Below are 20,337 nucleotides of genomic sequence, written 5' to 3'. Positions count from 1 at the left end.
GTTTTTACTGTATTTTTAAATTTTCATGTTTAGTTAACATAATGTAATTTCATTTAAAATAATATGAAGAGTGGCTCAAAGAATTTGGATGAAATTTTAAAACTCTTTTGGGAAAATAAGGAAAGGGGAGAAAATTAAACTGCCACTTAGAAATAAACAATCAACCCATTTCTAAATTCAAAATTATAAGAGAAAAAATAAAATGGAGAAATCCTAGTAGTAAAAATAATCAGTGATCATTAATTGGCAGATTATCAACAGCTAATTTAATGGTAATCAGCCAATTAGCTTATCAGTGCATTCCTAATCTAATTGCTACCATTTGACAATAAGTAATAAACACAACTTCTGTAGCACGAACATTAGAGAAACTCATAGATAGATATTCAGTTTTTTATTTTTTTAATTTATTCATTTTTTTAAAAAGCAGTTTAAAATAAAGCTTTAATATTTTGCAATCATAAAATATCTTTGAGAAAAAGGTTTTTGTAAAAGTAAAAAGTATCAAAGTAAGAAATTGGCAGATAACGAATTTAAAAAATAAAAAAGAAAACAAGTCTTTTTACAAGAACAAAACTACTTCAAATACAGGTAACTGGCTTTCATAGAAATTGATTTAGGACTTACTTGAAGTACAATTTGTGAACAAATTCTTTTAGAATTACATAAAGATCCTCTTTTCCTTGGTACTCCCATACTTTAACACACTTTAAAGACAAAATATAAAATTAAATTTAAGAAGTTAAAACATAAAATAAAGGACAGCATTGTAATGCAATGTAACAATGACAATATCTTTGACATAAAAAAAAATAAAAAATACAGTTAATACTCAAAGAGTAAAATCAAAACAATTAATTTATTAAAAAACTAGCCGCCTGCGGCGACCAGCTGATTCAACTTCTTACACCATTCGCCTCTTATGCAAGCAGCCACCTATGGCGGCTCTTTGGCTAACTTTACCTTTTTAATTAGGGTTTGCCGCCTTCGGCGGCTGTTTAAAAAAATTTGGCAGCAGTATTAATCAATCCATCTCTATCTTTTTTTTGTGCCATTCACATTTTTATGGCAAGATTTCCGCCTTCGGCGGCTATCTACCTTTACGATCCACCTCTATTTATTTCAACCTCCCCACCCATTTCATAATAAAAACAAAGATCACTCAAAAAAACGTTTTTTTAATTTAATTTGAGCAAAAATAAGTTATCTCCAAAATTCTCCGTAGTGTGCAAAAAGTAGCGTTTGACAAAGAAAAGAAAATCTCGCTGTTTTTATTGAATTAAATGCGCACAACTATGATATGTTTCGTTTTATAGATAGAATAAAACGTCCAGCTTGGGGGTGGGGGTGGGTGGAAAAATAAATAAATGCAATCCCTAAATAAAACAAAAAAAGGAAAGAAAAAAAGCAAGCGCTGCCGGAAAAACACGTGGTCATCACGTCATAAAATGTAGAAGTAAGCTATATAGTAAAAAAATTAACATGGTTTGCGATTAAGATTCCGTCGTAAATATCGAATCGAAATCCAAGTAGTGACGTCAGAGGCATAAAGGAATGAAGAACCTTTTTTCGACCGACGCGTGGAAAGACATGATGTGTTCAGCTTAAAAAAATTGTAAAAAAAAATATTGCTTATTCCTAAGAACTTTTTTCTTCTGAAGAGGGCGAAATGTTTTTACTATTACCAACTTAAATTTTAGAAATGAGGCTTTGATACTTCTCGCAGGATGATATTAGAAAAAAATAAAACCCGGGAAAAACTTCAAATTAAAGGTTTTTTCTAAAATTCGTAAAAAATACAAAAATTGCTCTGTCTTCAAATTTTTTTTCATTCATGATATTTAAAATTAAACTTCCTACACTACAGTACAAAAAACATTTGTGTGGTGCGATTGGTTCGGGGTCTGCGAGGTAAAACGTACTAAAAAGTGCAAAAAACACATAAAACATTAAATAACTTTTTTTCTAATTAAAATATCAAAAATCAAAGCCCGAGGTGCACATCTTCGGCAAAAACAGCACCTGTATACCAAATTTCATCTTTCTAGGCCTTGCCGTTTTCCGGGAAGCACGCCACACACACACACAAACATCTTATTTTATTATATGTATAGATAAATTGGCATATTTAGGTTTATTTAAAGCCTTAAACTAACTTCACCTTCACAGTGGTTGTCTAACTACTTCTGGCCTGTGTTGAATGCAACGCTTAACCACACTCATAACGAGTGGAACTGCTGTCACTAGCATACCCCCAAGCATATGGTAATAAGGAACGAGATGAGTGTAAATGGTGCTCAGCAAGTAGTGACAATAAAATGTGAGAAAAATTAAGCATATTTGTCATGTTTGAGTATATAGTTTAAATTATTGATTACAGAAACTAAACCTGATAATAATGAACAAAAAATGATAATAATAAATAAAAAAAATTGAAAATTAAAAAAAAAGTCCAGATTTAAACGTTCAAAATTATTAACGTTCAACTACTTGTTGAAAACACAGTACTATCAGTCAAGCTTTTTTAAAAACATTTTTAGATGCCACATGTAATGTGTAAATAAGCATCTTTCTGTAAATTCAGCAATCTTTAAACATGCACGTTTGGCTAACAATAATTATTTTTAATTAATACATTAATTCTGTTTTTAAAATTATTTGCATTAATCAATAAGTAGTGGGTTAATTTTATTTCGCGGCGCAGCTCTAAAATGATTCGATTCTGAACTATTCAATAACTTCGACTTCAAAAAGAAAGAAGACGGAAATTACGAACGCAGGATAATGTGGTCTTGAGAAAAAGAAAAACCTTCACTCTGTGAATAACTTCCGCCAGAATGATGCGGAATATTGTAGGAGTATTATGGGGAAAAGTTCCAAAAGCGGGGGGGGGGGGGGGGGGGGGGAATCTTCTGAAAAAAGAACCAATAGGAGAGAATATTAGGCTTTTAATCATTTTTAATTAATATCTTCACTAATTAACGTCACACAACTATGCCACATAGCTAAACATGTAGCCAGGAAAACTACAAATCTATCGATACCAGGTCGGATGCTCAGTTTTCTGTCATTCACCAGGAGTAGCGATGACATAGAGATAGATAGGCACATACAGCAAGACTTATGAATTTTATGTAGATGTTCAATTTCTTGAACATAGATTTTGTATTTAGCAGTAAGTAACCACCCATAACTAAGGCAGAACTACATGCAATGTACCAGACAGGCCATTTATCACATCCAGCGACTGCAGTTTCATTCTTGTTTCAACTCATCAGTCTGGATTAGTGAATAACCGAGCTGGAGGCAGATGTCATCTCATTGAAACTGAGAGTGCCAACAAGCTGGAAGTAAATTTATCTCACCAGCAAGGATTCACAGCATGGTGCAGTTTGACTGGACTGTCTGGTATATTGCATGAAGAGTTTGTAGTTGAGGTTGGCAAACATAAAATCATGTTAAGAATTTTTCCTTTTTTTTTTGTCAATTTTTGCAACACGAAGTAAAAGGAAATATTGGGTGGGCTAGAGAGCTGTGGACAGAGTTGGAAAGTTTCTGCCGAGGCGGTTAAAACCACTGTTAGAAACCGGTTAAAACCGGCATGGTAAAAACCACTTTCTGCCACATTTGCGGCTGAAACTGGCAAAATTTCTCAAAATGACAAAAAATACTTATTCACAGACAATAGAAAATGCATGGAAAAAATAATTAATTGTTAACCAAAGCAATTTAATTACAATATTATCACAATTCAAAATCAAATGTTACATTGTTTGGATACTGCAGTTGCCTCGTGGAAAAGGTGGTTTCAAAAATCTAAACAATTTCTCAATTTAATATGCATGAATGAGAAACTTTAGAATATTCTTGCAACAGAAGAGCTAGCAGGCATTGAATCAAGGAACAAGCAATATTCAAGAAACTTTCATCTAGTGTACATTTTTTTAAACTGGTCCACCATGTATTAACTGAGGTAGTGGTAAAATTCTGACACTTTCTTCTTGAAGCACATGATAACTTCATTCCCAAGCAATTTAGACATAACATATTTGCGAGCAAAATACAATCAGTAATGCATGTTTAATTCTGTATATCACTCCTCTTTCATAAGAACTTATATGATTTTCGTCTTTTTCTAGATTAATCCAAATATTACAAGCATCCAGAATTTAAAAGCTCCCTTTCTGAACTACATCAAGGGCACTAGCATAAAATTTTATTTTTTACAATAATGAAATGAAGGTTTTTTTTATTTTATTTATTTTTTTTTTATTCAAACGAATTTCATTTAGTAATTACTTAAGTTTTTAAAGATGATTTTAAGTTTTTGCCAGTTTCTGTTGGTTTTAACCGGTTATATTGCGAAAACCCTACCATAGACTCTGAGAAGTAATTTGTCAGGGACATATTTTCTCTCCTAAGAAGTTGGCTTTTGTCAGTCACTGCCTATAACCGATGCAGCAATTTAACTTAATGAGCACAAACTTTTATCTCAAATTTGCCTCATAATGTTAGAATTGTTGATGTGTACAGCTACAGATGGGGTACTTTTCTATTATAGGTATGTCACTTGGCTGGACAACTTGTTTATTCCCTATCTCAAAGAAATTAGAAAACACAGTTGTTGCCATAGTTGTTGCATGTCGCCAACAGTAAAATTGTTAGTTTGCAATTGCAAGAAATGCTAAATATGCTCCCAGAGATGTGCCTATAATGGAAAAGTTCCAGGAAAGGTGTACATATTTACAGCAGCCTTACGAGGAAAAAGATAAATTAATATAGGAAAGCCATAAAAAATTTTAGCAAATTTTTAAATTTTGTTACAAGGCCGAAGTAACTATTTCTCATTCCGAGCTAAATTTAACTATTCAATGTCATTATAAAAAAATAACGCTAAAATAATTCATATCTACCTTTCCGGAATGAGGGTGATTTACTTCAGTTGGAATAATGAACCTAGGCCCAGTTTCTCGAGCAAATCCAATTCTGAAAGAAAAAAAGTTTTGCAAAAATACTACCTAATAAGCAGCTTTTGAACATCATAAAGTTTCAATCTTACTTTGTATACGCCGAACCAATGTCTAGAACAACCGAATTTTTTTCCACAACAGCAATAGTTTCATACATAGGCATTGTTGTACCTAAAAACCTGAATAGCAAACTTAGATTATTTTGACAATTATAAATTATTAAACTATCACTGAAAAATTAAAAGAGAACAAATACTGCATCACATTAGGTGCTCCTGCGAAGTCTAATAATGAGAGCTATAAAATGCTTGTCTCTCCTTTTCATAAAACCAACAAGTTTCAATCTTTCTTTCCACTAATGACGTCATCGTTGGCTGGACTTGAAGTTTCCGATCCGTAACATTTGACCTCGTCCGTTTCCACGGATATAATTTCTTTTATGCTGCCATCTAGTGACAGACTAACGTGTGAATTACAAAGCTAAAATAAATAGGGAAATTTTCAATTTTATTTTTATATGATAGAGTAACATGTATGAACATAATAGGTGAAAAAATGTTTGCGATACGATAAGTAGTTTTTCTAAATTATTTTTTAAAGCTCAAGAGCTTGTGACGTCAAATGGCATAGGAAGTGACGTCATGCACTCTTCCGATAATGGAAAAACCGAAACTTCGAAGACGAAACGTAAAATGCTTATCTCCTCGCAAATGCTTAACTCCTTGCGTTTCTGGAACATTAAACCTAGCATCCTCTCGGAAATATTCGAATATCATCATTGATGTTACTTGGGGAAGATTATTTAGATTGTGCTTTAACGAATCCGGCCTCCATAGTGTGTTCAAAAGGATTATTGAATTTCTAAAAAATAAAAATATCAGCGAGCTCGAAATGTCCCCAGCGAAAACAAGGGATCTTCGGTGGAAGGCTGCCCATTAGAGTCCTGTGACGTAAGCTCGTGACGTTTCAGAAGAGCGCACTTTTGCGCGTGGATTTTTAAAAATTCATTAAAAATCAATCACGGTGTTTTAAAACTCGGCGATGGTGAATTTTTTAGTTTTGAGGGTCAATTAACAATATCCAATATCCAAAATATGAACATTTAATAGGTTGCAACTTCCCTATTGGTGATTGCAAAATTAGCAAAAAAAAATATTAATTGAAATTTTGCTATTCGCAACTCCTACAAACTATAGGGGACGCTGCAACCACCGTCTAATGGAGGATGAAAAAGGTAAAACAAACGCACCCCGTAACGTATAAATTACTTCTAAGCTTAGTAAATGACAGAAATTTTAGTTCGTATGCATGATTTTTTTGTTCTTCATTCTTTTGAAAAGATTTTTCAGATTCTTCTGGTAATTACGTTGACCCACGTAGAAAGAGATGAGAAATCAAAAAGTATTACGAAAGTAAAATTAATGCAAAACACCCTGTAAGTTGTTCTGAAGCAGTCATTTTCACGATATTGAATTCGATATTCATAAAGTTTTGAGTCACTTTAAACAACATTTTCATTTCGTACTGTTTTTTTCTATACATTAGTACTTTTTATGCCCACTTTCATATGACATTTCCGGCATTTGTTGACATTTTGGTCACAAGTGCACATAATACGTGACCGTAAAACTGTCAAGAGTAACATTCAATACTAGATAATTTATTTCTATGACTATGATTGAATATCAAAAGAGGAAGATGATATTTCATTATTTTATTTAACTGGCAGAAATTATTTTATTTATGTACTGAGTAAATATTTTTAAGAATATTTTTTGCATATTGTCCATTTCAGTTAGATACTGCAGTAACAAGTTTATTTAAATCAACTATGTGGAATTAGGTTAGGGAAAAGCAGTAATTTCTCAGCAGGGCCCTAGTTTCCAGTCAATGTTATTAGGTTCGCTTTTTTTCATAGAAATGCAAAACTCATATTTATTCAAATTCACTCAGAAAAAGGAAAATAAAATGTGTACTCACAGTTTTTTAGCAGATGTGTCACGCTGTTGCGGATGACGATTCCAAATGATGAATTACGCAAATAAAAAAATGCACAGAACAAACTGCTTGTTTTCCCAAAATGGAACACGTGGAACACAATGTTTTACCTTTTTCGGCAATTTTGTAAATCACCGCAAGGTAGCGTAGTCGAGCTTTGGAGTAGCGAATTACCATTTTTCAAATACGAAAGTTCAACAATGAATTTTTTTTAAAAATTTCCCCATTTCACTTACTCTTATAATTGGCAATAAATAATAGAAATAAATGACACATGAAGAAAATACGTAAATAACATTAAAATGAAAACAATTATATTTTAGATTGTTCATAAGCTAGCGTTATAAACAACTACACTGCGATGAAAAATATCAAACGTTTCAAAATGATCAATAAATATCCATACATGGCCCCACTGAATACTTAACGGCCGTGGCAATCGCTGAAACTCATGGCAACAAAGAGGGCGCCACTGGCTACCCCTGTTTTTGTTTCCACTTGGCGTGATTGTGAGCGTTGGCGCTTTGGCATCTGTGAATACGTGATTTCTCGACTTATTATCGGGCGTACGTCATTTGACGAAAATTTTAATTTCAAAAGAAGGAATGAAGAGAAAAAGTGCTGAATAAACATTGTATTACAAAGGTGAAGAGCATTTCTTATTGTTATTTTAATATCATATCAAAAATTACGTGTAATAAAAAATTTTAACTAAACACAGAAAACTTTTTTTTTTTTAATATTAATGCGTAATTCTTAATATATTTTTTCAAACTTTTTTTTTTTGAAAGCTTTGCAAATAATTTTCAAATTTTTTATTGAAAATCCCCTGGGATTTCCTTTTTGGATACAACAGTTCTAAGATTGATGATATATGGCAGGCAGCCCTCATTTCTAATTTTACATGCTCATTTACATGCGAATTTTTTCTGCACAATAAATTACATCGTGAAAAAAAAAAAAAAAAAACACGCTCCGCAATCTGTAAATACATTCATTTTTCAAAATTTGAGAGGGTCATTCATTGCCCCTTTTGACCCTGATGGAGATTAGAGGGGGGGGGGGAGGTATAGGAATTTACGTTAACAATTGCCATTCTTTTCGCTCGTAATGTAGTGTATATTTTACAACGAACAGAATCTAATTAAAAACGTACGAACAGGCCCGATATTTAAAAATTCGCGGGGGGGGGGGGGGGGCAAAGGTTTTGTGTAGGGGAAAAAACAACAAAATACGAGCAAAATGCCTAATTTTAGTATGTTTGTAAAATTTAGGGGTGTCATAATTGCCTCCTCCCCACCGTGATATCCCCACTTGACAGGCCTGGTTAGGAATATTCTTTTTCAAATAAAGAAGAACAATAGAAAAGTTAAAAATATGATGGCAATTTAAGAAAATGAACCATTAACATAAGTTTAAAAACATTTAAAATCAGAGTGTAACTAATACATGGTTCTACGACGGGTCCGTGGTTCTCGCACCAATATTGTACGGACACCAAAATGTCATTTATCTATTTCCCCTTCCATTTTTAGCACATCTCATATTATAATAACTTTAGTGTAGATTTAAGTAGTATATTAGTGCACAATACGCATAGAGATGCACAAACGCTTAGTGCACAAGAGCTATTTCGAAAAAATGCAGATTTTTTTTCTTACAAAAGGAAATTCATAGCATAATAAAAAAATAAATAAAAATAACATGGAGCTAGAAAAAACTTTCATTTTCCCAAAGCTTAGTTTTTAATTAATTTTTTTAAATGTCCGATTTTGAAAATAAGGCGTGGTCTTTATGACGTCACAAATTATGTACTTTGGCGCATCTGTCTACCGCGTTTCTATGTTATGATGATCAAGAAGCGAATTACATATTGCACTCTACGCTTACTATCAATCATATAGTTGCCAACACTTGTGAGTAAAGAAACTAATTGAATATTGTGCTCTGTGAGTGGCATCAGTGAATGGCATTTCATCATTTGTGATGTCATCGGCAGAAGCGTAAACAATAAAAGCGCACCGATTAATGCATTTTTTTTTTAAAAATATTAAACTTAGTCAAGTTATTTTAAAAAATGATCAGATCCTATGATTTTAAAAATGTTCTTTCAAAAAAAAAAAAAAACCCTTAAAATTTTGGAAACGACCCTGTTGCTTCACACGCTTTGAGCATTAAAAAAATGTATATATATACACCTAATCCTCTTTTTATGCGGTGAATAGGGACCGCATAAAAAAATCGTGTAAAAAAATGCTTGAAACTTCACCAGTAGCTTTAAAAAGTTTTCGCAACTGAGTTAAAAATATTTTTTTATGCGGTGGATAGGGAGTGCATAAAAAAAGTCTCACGTAGAAAATACACAAAATATTATATTTAAACGAAATCAAAATAAACCAAGCGATGATAATTTTGCCGACTCCCGAAAAATTTCCCGAATTAAGAAATTTTTGGAAAGTCACAGTGACTTCCCATCGGATGCCCCTGTCGACCCTTGATGATACTACCAAGCACTCGTTTGATAAATAATTTTCGCTCGTTTTATAAATAATTTTTATAAACTACACAAAAAAAAAGTCCGCACAAAAACAGGTTTGGGTGTACACACACACATCGGAAGGCGCACAGACCGGAGAGTGTTCACTTTAGCTCAGGTTCTATCCCCACCCCCAGGCTCCCACCTTACCTATAGCATCCCAGGTGCTATTACTTCAATATATTTTTCAATTGTTCTAAAGTGTTAAAGCAGTAAATAATTTTTATGATAAAGGTCAGATTCGGCCATAAAATATTTATTTCTTATGGCCTCGTATTACCTATTCTAAAAAATCAACAGTCATATTATGACGGGTGCAAATTTCTTGGTCATTTCCATTTCATTCCATTTGTAGAAACAAGAAACCCAACGAGTAGGATCCTATCGCAATTCATGATCGTGAATAACTTAATTCGAACTCATCAAGCAGCCAAAATTCAAATTATTATTATTTTTAAAAATTTATTTTGAACATTTAACAAATACATGCAATAGGGAAAGAAACTCCTCAAATATCTACACATTAATTTGTGAAACTAATTTTAAAAAAAAATGGGGAACAGATTATTTTACAAAATATCAACACTGTTGATATTTTGTAAAATCCTAGCAGGGGAGAGTTCCGTACAAAATTTATTTTGTCTTTGCAAAAGCAAAACAATGATATGTTTTTTTTTTACTTGCCATTTCTATGATATTTTTAAACATTCGATTTGCAAAAGCTCGAATGTAAAAAGACCGACGGAAAACTTCGACTTATCGAAAGTTTGACTTAACGATAGTTTTGGTTTTTGATATTTTAATATTAAAAACCATCGAATACTCTAATTAATATGTACATATAACAGACAAAATTACAGATCTTAAGTTTTTTAGCACAATATGCACAGTTTAATCAAATGTATTGATAGAAAAAAATCAAAAGCATGCTGGAACACCGCCGTGGCTGGAACCGCTTGAATAGAGCTGATTCTACTTCAGGAAATGTGCACATCTTCATTCGTTTCAAATTCGGATTGCAAGTGAAGGTGAAATAATTATTCTCCCATAGTCACTTCCTTTTTTTTCTTTTTCTTTTCTTCGTTCTTTCGAAATAACTTCGAGTAATCTTGGAAAAAACTTCGAGTTGAAAGAAGTTAACTTCGAGTTATTCAGAATAATTAGAATGGAATTAAAGACTAAGTTGTCAAGACTTGATAAAAATTTCGAGTTATAGTAATATTTGATTTATCAGACTTCGAAGTACCGCAAATTTACTGTACTTTTAAGAAAATTAAAATATTTAGCGATGTAAAATCCTGTAAACATTGAATTCGTCATAAAAAACTATTTTCTACACTTTAAGCATGAATGAGAAAGGATCTTTGAACTAGAAACTTTGCAGGAAATTTGATCGCCAAGTTTGGCGAAAATTAGGATATGAATTTTCTGTTGGAAAAATAAAATACACACACACAGTAGACCGTCAAGTATCCGCAGGAATCTAAGATCTGCTTACAAATTTTTGTAATCTTGTTCTAATAGTATAGCATTAGGAGCAGCTCTAAATATCTAGCATTTCTTAAAATAAAAAGAAGGGGGGGGGGGGTAATTTTCCGTGATAGGTACGTAGCGGAGCATTTTTTAATCTGGCGATTAGTTTCAATTTTATTTATTGTCGGGGACTATTTCAAGTTGCATATGAAGTATTGGAACTACTTTGATATACCCCCCCAAATCGGAAATTTGGCGACTTTTTTTCTCGCCAAGCAAAATACCTGTTTTTGGCGTTGGCGCAAAATACCTGGTTTTCAACAACAACATATACAGTAGTCATAATGAAAGCTAAAAGATAAAAATAATTAATAGAAAAAAAAAATAATTGGAAAATACAACCAGATTTGCGGAAAAATACAGCAAGTCAGAAATCTGCTTGATCACTTCACAAAGAAATAGCGAATGAATGAAATGGCGCTAAAACATTATGAAATCCAAAAATTGTTGCCACAAAACTTTCAACAAAACTTCAAAAAAACTCAAAAAATGGTACAAAATACAAGAAAATACTAAATTTGGCAACAGCAAAAACCTAAAAGCTGAAAAATCCTAAATTGGCAACACCAAAATAAGAAACAGCAACCCTAAAAAGTCCGTAGGGAGTGCCAGATTTGGCGCGTAATTTTTGGGGGGGGGTTATATCAAAGTTATACCGAAGTATTTATTTGGCGATACCATAAACTATTTTGTCTTTTTCAAAGACTTGTAGGCGAAGCGATAAGCCCTAGAAACAAGATCTAAAAGTCCATTAAAATAAAAAATAATCCTCTGAATAATTATGTTTCTCCATAAAGCGTAAAATAATCCATCAAATGATACACAAGCTATAAATGAACATGTAAAATTAAACTAAAAGAAAGTGCCTAATCAACTTTAGATCCACTATTTACGCATTAAATAATCAGCTAAATAACTTTACTAATTCGATTCGAATTGGTTTTTACGGTATATTTCTGAGCATCTTGCGAAATATTGATGTTTGTTACATGTTCCATTTATTAATTAAAATAAACAAGCTTTGAAACTTGTCGTTGATTGGTGGATGCAACCGTGGCTTGTGGCGCCTCCTTGCGGTCAGAATGCGCAAATATGAAGTTTTGATGTTTTTCCATCTAGTGTGGCCATGTTCAAGTGCAGAAATAGTTGCCCCGGTTTAACACAAGAAAGTCAAAAATTGTCAAGGCCTGGTAAGCGCCAGCGCATTCAGTGGGGCCATGATCCATATAATGCAGATTAAACTTATTTTCAGAATAATTTACAAATTTCTCACTACAGTATTCAAAATAATAATAATAATAACACGCTAAAAAATGTATGACAGAAATAAAAATGAAGAAATAAGTTTCGCTAAAAACTATACTTTTAGATAGGTAAATATCGTAAAGAACTTTGAAATTTTTCCATAGTAACTTTGAAAATTTTCTAAAAAGTAAATACAGTCAACTCTCGAAATACCTCGAAGTCTTATAACTCAAATATTCCATTATCTCGAAGTTTTCATTGGATCTGAAAATTATCAATGTTTTCCAATGTTAAACTGTATCTATATGTTGAAGGCAACAACTTTTAAGTCGAAGCTCTTCTGAAGGTTTTGTTTTCATTTCATGCAGGAAAATCCATCGAAAAACATACGTTTTTTTGAGCAATCAGGATTGCTTATTGCTATCATTTGACTGTTTTTGGCGTCCTTTGTTTTTATTTTCCCCTCGCCACCCTCCGCACTATCACCGTCGACCGGCTCCTCACGATGCTGCTCCTACAGCGAAAGCCGTCTCCAGGTTGCATCCATGTCCTACACACAACTACACACACGCGCTACACACAACTATACACACACACACACACACGCACAAATACATACACCTACACACACATACACAAACCACATGCATACATACAGACACCCACACATACACACACAAAAACATACACATACACACAACTTTCCCCACATTCATGCCTGCACACAGACACAAACACATATACCTACACACATACACATACCCTTCCCCCACGCATTCATACACACAACTATACCCATCACACACTTATGCCAGCACACAGATCAAACACACACGCCTACACACACATACACATAACCCCTACATACAAACACATACCCCCACACACAAACACACACGAAATGAGAAGATTGGGCGCCGACTATTGGGTGCCGCATATTGTGCGCCGGGAACTTTGGGCGCCGAGCATTTTGGGCGCCGGGAACTTTGGGCGCCGAGCACTTTGGGCGCCGAGCATATTGTGCCCAGTATTCCCGGGGCCTAAAATGCTCGGCGCCCAATGTTTCCGGCGTCCAAAATGCTCGGTGCCCAATGTTCCCGGCGGCGAATTTTGAAACGCTCTCAATGCTTACGTTACGGTAGCTACCAGTTAGTTAACCACGTGACAGCTAATGATCACGTGCTCCAATCAACTGCTTAGAACGGTAACCGGTTGATCATAGAACGCTGCGGTTAGTAACCGGTCGACCGGTGAGGTTCGTCGAACGCAAGGAATGTTTGCGCTCGCCGAGCTCAACTGGTAGCTACCGGTTAACCGATCACGTGACATCTAATGATCATGCAGCGGTTAGCAACCGGTTACTCAGTGGTCGACCGGTTAGGATCGCCGAACAAAACCAATTACAGTACATTGGCGAAATGAGAAATAAAAACGAGTGCGTTCTATTAAACAGCATGGTGACCTGGATACATTAAAGCAACCCCGAGTAAAATGTAAACAGAGCCGCCCCTTTAAATTGTGAGGTAGAAATTGCAATGCGACTTATTGCTGTTTAAAGTTTTAGTTCGTTTTAATTTCACGATTTACTGTTTTTTGTGTAGTGAAATATTTCCGTTTTCGTAGGGTTTCTTCTGAATCTTAATTTACGTCTGTATTGTTGTTATGTTTGGAACCCTTTCCCCCAACTACCAATCATTTCTGAAGTTCTCCAAATTCAGAGTTAATTACAATACAATATGAATAGCAACCCCTTCTGCAAGTTTTCCGGATTTTTTGCATGCCATGAATGTAAGGGAAAAAAACGGAAACGAACAAGTTCAAAGGGTGCAAGAATAAGAACGCACTAGCCAAGGGCACTCACTTTGGCTCCCCTCCCCCCTCTAACTTAACTATCACAGGTGCTATGAATTCAAAGTCAATTATACAATATTTGCTGTAAACTTCTTTGATAGGGAACATTTTAATATAATTAAGATTTTGGTGCAATCTGCAAATTGTTATCAATTATCAGTTCATTCAGGCAAAATTAACAAGTTCAAAAAAAAAAAAATTTTTTAGAGCTCTGAATATATTATTATTATTAGCATACAAATGAACTCGCACCTATTAGACTATAATGATTTAGTACAGTTAAGGAGTGACACAAGCTCGGAGCATAAAACAATCGAAATGGAAAAGCCTACAGTTCCTGGGGCCAATGACTACTGATTGCGAGTAGTTGGTGGTAGCCAAACGTGTCATTTCAATTTTTTCTAGGAAATGGGGGGGGAGGGTGCAAAGGCTGACACTGGTCGCTCAAAGTCTCACGAGCCCCACAGAGCATAGTAGCAGTGACTCAACATCTTCCCACCCATCCTTTCCCTTTTTTTTTTTTTTTTATAAAACTAAAAACTGAGACAGATGAAGGTGAAATTAAATTAAATGAAAAGGATTATATTCTTTCCTGAGATAAAATGTATTTCTTAGATCATTAAATGGTAGTATTTTTTACAAATTTTCTCACGACATTTTTATTGTTAAAAAACTTTTATGAAATAACTAAAATCTTCAACATATTGTTCAGAGAAAACCAATAAATTAAAACATCAACAACATAAGAGAAGCGCACTCAGATTGTATTTCAGTTATTATTCCCAAGTATATAAAAAAAAATCAACAGTCAAAGAAACTCATTTTGAAACAGCATGTATTATCTACCATGTTAAAATCTGTTCTGCGTCTATTTCAATGTGAGTTTATTGCGAATGTTTACAGCAAGCAGAATTTTCCAAACATAACAACAATACAGACGTAAATTAAGATTCAGAAGAAACCCTACGAAAACGGAAATATTTCACGACACAAAAAACAGTAAATCGTGAAATTAAAACGAGCTTTAAACAGCAATATTTCGCATTGCAATTTCTACCTCACAATTTAAAGGGGCGGCTCTGTTTACATTTTACTCGGGGTTGCTTTAATGTACCCAGGTTACCATGCTGTTTAATAGAACGCGCTCGTTTTTATTTCTCATTTCGCCAATGTACTGTAATTGGTTTTGTTCGGCGATCCTAACCGGTCGACCACTGAGTAACCGGTTGCTAACCGCTGCGTTCTATCATCAACCGGTTACCGTATTAATATGAAGCACGTGATCATTAGATGTCACGTGATCGATCAACCGGTAGCTACCAGTTGAGCTCGGCGAACGCAAGCATTCCTTGCGTTCGACGAACCTCACCGGTCGACCGGTTACTAACCCCAGCGTTCTATGATCAACCGGTTACCATTCTAAGCAGTTGATTGGAGCACGTGATCATTAGCTGTCACGTGGTTAACTAACCGGTAGCTACCGTAACGTAAGCATTGAGAGCGTTTCAAAATTCGCCGCCGGGAACATTGGGCGCCGAGCATTTTGGACGCCGGAAACATTGGGCGCCGAGCATTTTAGGCCCCGGGAATACTGGGCACAATATGCTCGGCGCCCAAAGTGCTCGGCGCCCAAAGTTCCCGCCGCCCAAAATGCTCGGCGCCCAAAGTTCCCTGCGCCCAATATGCGGCGCCCAATAGTCGGCGCCCAATCTTCCTAGACCGCAAACACACATGCCTACATACACACACTCGTGATTGCGAAAAACATAATTTGAATTCAAGATGTCAAAATTCAAATTAATTTTTTTTTTGAGCAATCACGATTGTTTATTGTTCTCATTTGACTGTGTTTGATGTTAGCTGATTTTATTTTCCCACCGCCACCCTCCGCACCATCACCGTCGACCGGGTCCTCACGGATGTTGCTCCTCGAGCGAAAGCAGTCTCCAGGTTGCATTCATGTCCTACACGCACGCGCATACATACACGCACACATACACACACACACACACACACAATCACATACACCTAAAAACAAACACCCAAGTAACACTGAAACGTTACGTCATCGTTACATCACGTTGCAATTAGTTGAAACATCGTTACCGTTTCCCACGCAACGTGATATCACGTTGCTTTATCGATTCGTTACAAAAAGTGTAATTTTGAAACGTTACATCACGTTGCAAATTTCTTAAATTTGTAACGTTGACAAACAGTTGCAAAAGAAACGTTACTTTTCGTTGCACCTTGCCTCGTCTTCGGCAACCTCCGAACCCTAGTGGCCATTTTCAGAAAAAAACTTCTGGCTTGCTATGCCGCCATTGTTTTGCTGCTTCGCAATCGCGATCTCTCATCACTTTTAGCGGTACGTACTTTGTATTATTGTTAGTGTATTATTGTTGATATACTTATTTAATTTAAAAAAAAGTGTTATCACATATTTTTGTGAAGTTATTGAACCGCCGTTGGTCGGAGTTTGAGTATTTTTCCCACCGTTACTTTTATTTATAATATTGTTTGAAAGAATAATGTTAGATGCTTTTATTTGAGTATTTATTCATTGATTTCTTAAAAAGATGCTGAAGCTTGGGGATATGTTCCATTAATAAGCTATAAAAGCGATAAATGATACCATTTTTTACTCCTTTAATCGGCTTTTTGCAGAATGATTTTGACGAAATAATTATAACAATTTTTTGAGAAAAATTTTGTCATGTAACTGAAATTATCTTTAGTAATAATATTGCAAATTTTTGTTTCTAGCACTGATGTAAGAGGATTTTTTAAAAACTTTCATGCCTTTCGAAAAATATTTCTGGAGTTCTTTAGTAATAATAATAATTATTTTTTCAAGGATTTATTTATGAAAGAAGTTTTTATTTAATTTGTAGTAATATCGTTAATTTTGACTATTAATAGAACTCCACTTGATGTAAATTCGGCTATGCTATGTTATGCTCTGTTTATTTTTAAATGTCAGGACTGCTCTTACAAAATATTGTAAATGAAGCAACAGAGCAACAGTGTGAGAATACTCGAACGCCTTTAACGGCATGAGACATTCTATAAATTAAAAAAAATTTTTTTGAAGATTTTATAAAAGTATATTAACAATAATTGCATTAACAAAAAATGCAGAATACTTACTGTATCAAAAATTAAGGGTTCATTGAACCCACCTCCACTCTCACCAAGAAAAAAAAACATTTTTTTTAAAGCTTGAATAAAATTTTAATACAACGTTTAAAAGCAACGTGATGTAACGTGATAAATAAAGATTAATGTAACGTTTCAAAAATCGTTGATGTAACGTTACTGAAACCGTTGATGTAACGTTACTAAAAACCGTTGCTTTTGCGTTTTGCAACGAGACATATTTTTGCTCTATCAACTTTCATCAGTAACGTGATGTCAACTCTTCAGAGCAACGTGATGTAACGTGATTTATGTTACTTGGGCACATACACAAACACATATGCCTACACACACATACACATACCCCCTAATTCTGAGAAAGCTCGAAGTAGTCAAGTTGGGCTATTAGTTGATGAGAATGGAAATTTAATTCAATACACGGATATTGCAAATGTTTTTTAAAACTTTTTTTTCCAGTGTGTTTAACGATACCTGTATCTCAACAGTTGACACTGACACAAGCTATTATAAGCTAGAGGATTTTGTATTTTTCTGGGAAGAGGTTCTATTTCATTTGAAAAAAATCAAAGCAACTAAAGCTCCGGGACCAGATAATATATTTATCCAAAAATTTTAGTGGAATGTGCAGAGGAATTAGTAGATGTTCTTTTAAATATTTTCAATGCTTCTTATAACTCGGGGACAGTGTCAGAAGACTGGAAGCTGGATAATATTACGCCACTCTTCAGGAAAGGGTAAAGCTAAAGCAGGGAAAGACCTGTAAGTCTGACTTCAGTAGTTTGTAAGATTTTTGAAACTTTGATCAAAATTAAGATTATGAATTTCTAAGAGACTAATAGTCTGTTGACTAGTTTGCAGTATGGTTTCAGGAAAGGTAAATCGTGTGCTACTAATTTATTGCATTTCTATGACAAGGTTACTTTGGCTTGGTGTTATTATACGCTGTAGGATTTCCATCTGCTACAGTTCCCACAAAGCACTGTAGTGAGTTTTGACCCGTTGTGACATCAGGTGAATACTCTGTCCACCGAAAGAGGTTTAAAACTGCTCAAGAAAAACTTTACGTCAAACAAGGTTAGAGTCCCTCATTTGAGGACTCTAGACACAGGAAGCTGGGGAACCGCAGATTGGGCACCGAGCATTTGAGCGCTGAGCCTGAGCACATTGATCCCAAGTTCCTGGCGCCCAAAATGATCGTCGCCCAAAGTACCTGGCGCCCAAAGTGCTCGGCGCCCAACGTTCCCGGCCCCAAAATGCTAGGTGCCCAATCTGCGGTGCTCACTGCTCAATCTTCCCATTTCAAATCCCCCGTCATTCTTTAAGCTGTACAAAGGTGTCAATGGACTACAGATGTCGATAGCAACAGTGATGTCATGTGAATAGGGCCCATTAAATTTACGTATTTTATCTCAACAAATACTAGTTTTGTGTCCGTACATAATAATATTCTTTTGATCAATGATCCGTTTTTCACTACTGCATTGGGCTGCGTTCGGAAACGATCCATCGGTTACACCGCGTGGTTAGTCCGGTGTGGTTATGACGTATTTGGAATTTCTCTAGGAATTCCGGTAGAACAGCTGTGTTTCCGAACGCTCGTGGTTAAACCGCGGTAGTTCTAGTTCAGCAGCAAACGACACTCCAATCAACGCGTAACTTTCATAGTAGGCAAGTCACGTGTGTTACGATCAAAACATGAAACACGACCGGATTGGCCAACACAGACTTTGTGACGTTTGTGATCTCGCTAACCGCTTCCAGACAGCGGTGCCACAGGTTGCTACCAAGTCGACCGCCAGAAAACAACCGCAGTGTTTCCGAACGCGGTTAAGTGACGTCAGCGGTTCCACCGCAAGCGTTTCCGAACGCTTGCGGTTGCAGCGAGGCGACCGATCCGCGTTTCCGAGGTTGCGTTCGACGAACCTCACCGGTCTACCGGTAAGTAACCAGTTACTAACCGCGTCGTTCTATGATCAACCGGTTACTGCAGCGGTTATTATTCTAAGCAGTTGATTGGTTGATTGGAGCACGTGCTCATTAGTTGTCACTTGATTAACTAACCGGTCGCTCTCGGTCGTGCTCGTCGAACGCACTCCGAATGCACCCTTGTTGTGCAAGCGATGCTACATCGCTATCGTAATCGAGATTTTCTGAATCGATTCGCAGTTAGTGATGAAAAAATGGATTTATGAATGAGGGTTGAATTTGGCGCCTTGCGCAGTAAAGGGACTGACAGTTACAGATTTCTGCACTGTCCAGTGTTTTTTGTGTATGTTTCTTGATCAACCCTGTATTCTCTATGTATTTGAAACATGCTTGTTTGTATAAACGTCGACAACAATTAAAGAAGGTTAAAAGAAGAATAACCTTGAATCGTTTTGATGCCATACTCAGATGCAATTCTTTGATCATCAAAATGGCGCGCCTTCGATTCCCAGGTCGACCTAGGCATAGAATCGGGAAGAATTATGTAAAATTTGCGTATGATGATGTGAAAATGAACATGGATGCTTGCATGCAAGCTCATAACAAAATAGAAGTGGGATTGAAACTCTTTTATGAACTGTTTGGATACTCGGATGAGGCAAGTATTCCTGTTTATTGCTTTTTTAATATATGTAAATAAAAAAAGATCTTTCGCCAAAGTAAACTTTTGCTGTGAATTCTTTATGTGTTAAATATTAAGAAAATGTTGTGGAGATCGTAGTGGTTATAAAACTGCATCCTGGTGCTTAATTTCAAAGTTTGTTTACATTCTTGCTCCAAATTTTGGAACATTTTGACGGCAATATGATACTGTTGGCAACTAGAAATCTGAATTTAGCATTTAGTACAGATAAATAACGTGTTTGATACTTTTCCTTATGACGTTTATTTCAAGTCTATGTCGTTTCGTCTTCGCAATTTAAAAGTAAATTTGCAGGATATTGTGATCAACTAAATTTTGTTATGGAAATTTACCAGTATTATGACCCCGATCTTAGTTTTTCTGCTTGCTTTAAAAGGAATCATTAAAGAATTTGCATGCACTTTTAATGTATTAAT

General features: G+C 35.2%; 2 protein-coding genes across 2 annotated transcripts in view; one reads left to right on the top strand and one right to left on the bottom strand.

Annotated features, from left to right (window-relative positions):
- LOC129225829 (actin-related protein 10-like) overlaps nucleotides 1–5,263 on the bottom strand; it is a 49,935-nt gene extending 44,672 nt beyond the window's left edge. Inside the window, exons 1-4 of the mRNA XM_054860346.1 lie at nucleotides 5,235–5,263; nucleotides 5,060–5,149; nucleotides 4,914–4,986; nucleotides 628–707 (exon numbers count right to left, since the gene is read on the bottom strand). Coding sequence (XP_054716321.1) covers nucleotides 628–707; nucleotides 4,914–4,986; nucleotides 5,060–5,149; nucleotides 5,235–5,236 — 245 coding nt within the window. The 5' untranslated portion in view covers nucleotides 5,237–5,263. The remainder of the gene's footprint in view (nucleotides 1–627; nucleotides 708–4,913; nucleotides 4,987–5,059; nucleotides 5,150–5,234) is intronic.
- Nucleotides 5,264–19,499: 14,236 nt separating this feature from the next.
- LOC129226762 (uncharacterized) overlaps nucleotides 19,500–20,337 on the top strand; it is a 160,966-nt gene continuing 160,128 nt past the window's right edge. The window contains exon 1 of the mRNA XM_054861391.1: nucleotides 19,500–19,876. Coding sequence (XP_054717366.1) covers nucleotides 19,592–19,876 — 285 coding nt within the window. The 5' untranslated portion in view covers nucleotides 19,500–19,591. The remainder of the gene's footprint in view (nucleotides 19,877–20,337) is intronic.

Source organism: Uloborus diversus, chromosome 7 (genome assembly GCF_026930045.1).
Source record: "Uloborus diversus isolate 005 chromosome 7, Udiv.v.3.1, whole genome shotgun sequence".
NCBI lineage: Eukaryota > Metazoa > Arthropoda > Arachnida > Araneae > Uloboridae > Uloborus > Uloborus diversus.
The sequence above is the reverse complement of the archived record's forward strand: the minus strand, read 5'-3'. Positions and strand labels throughout refer to the sequence as shown.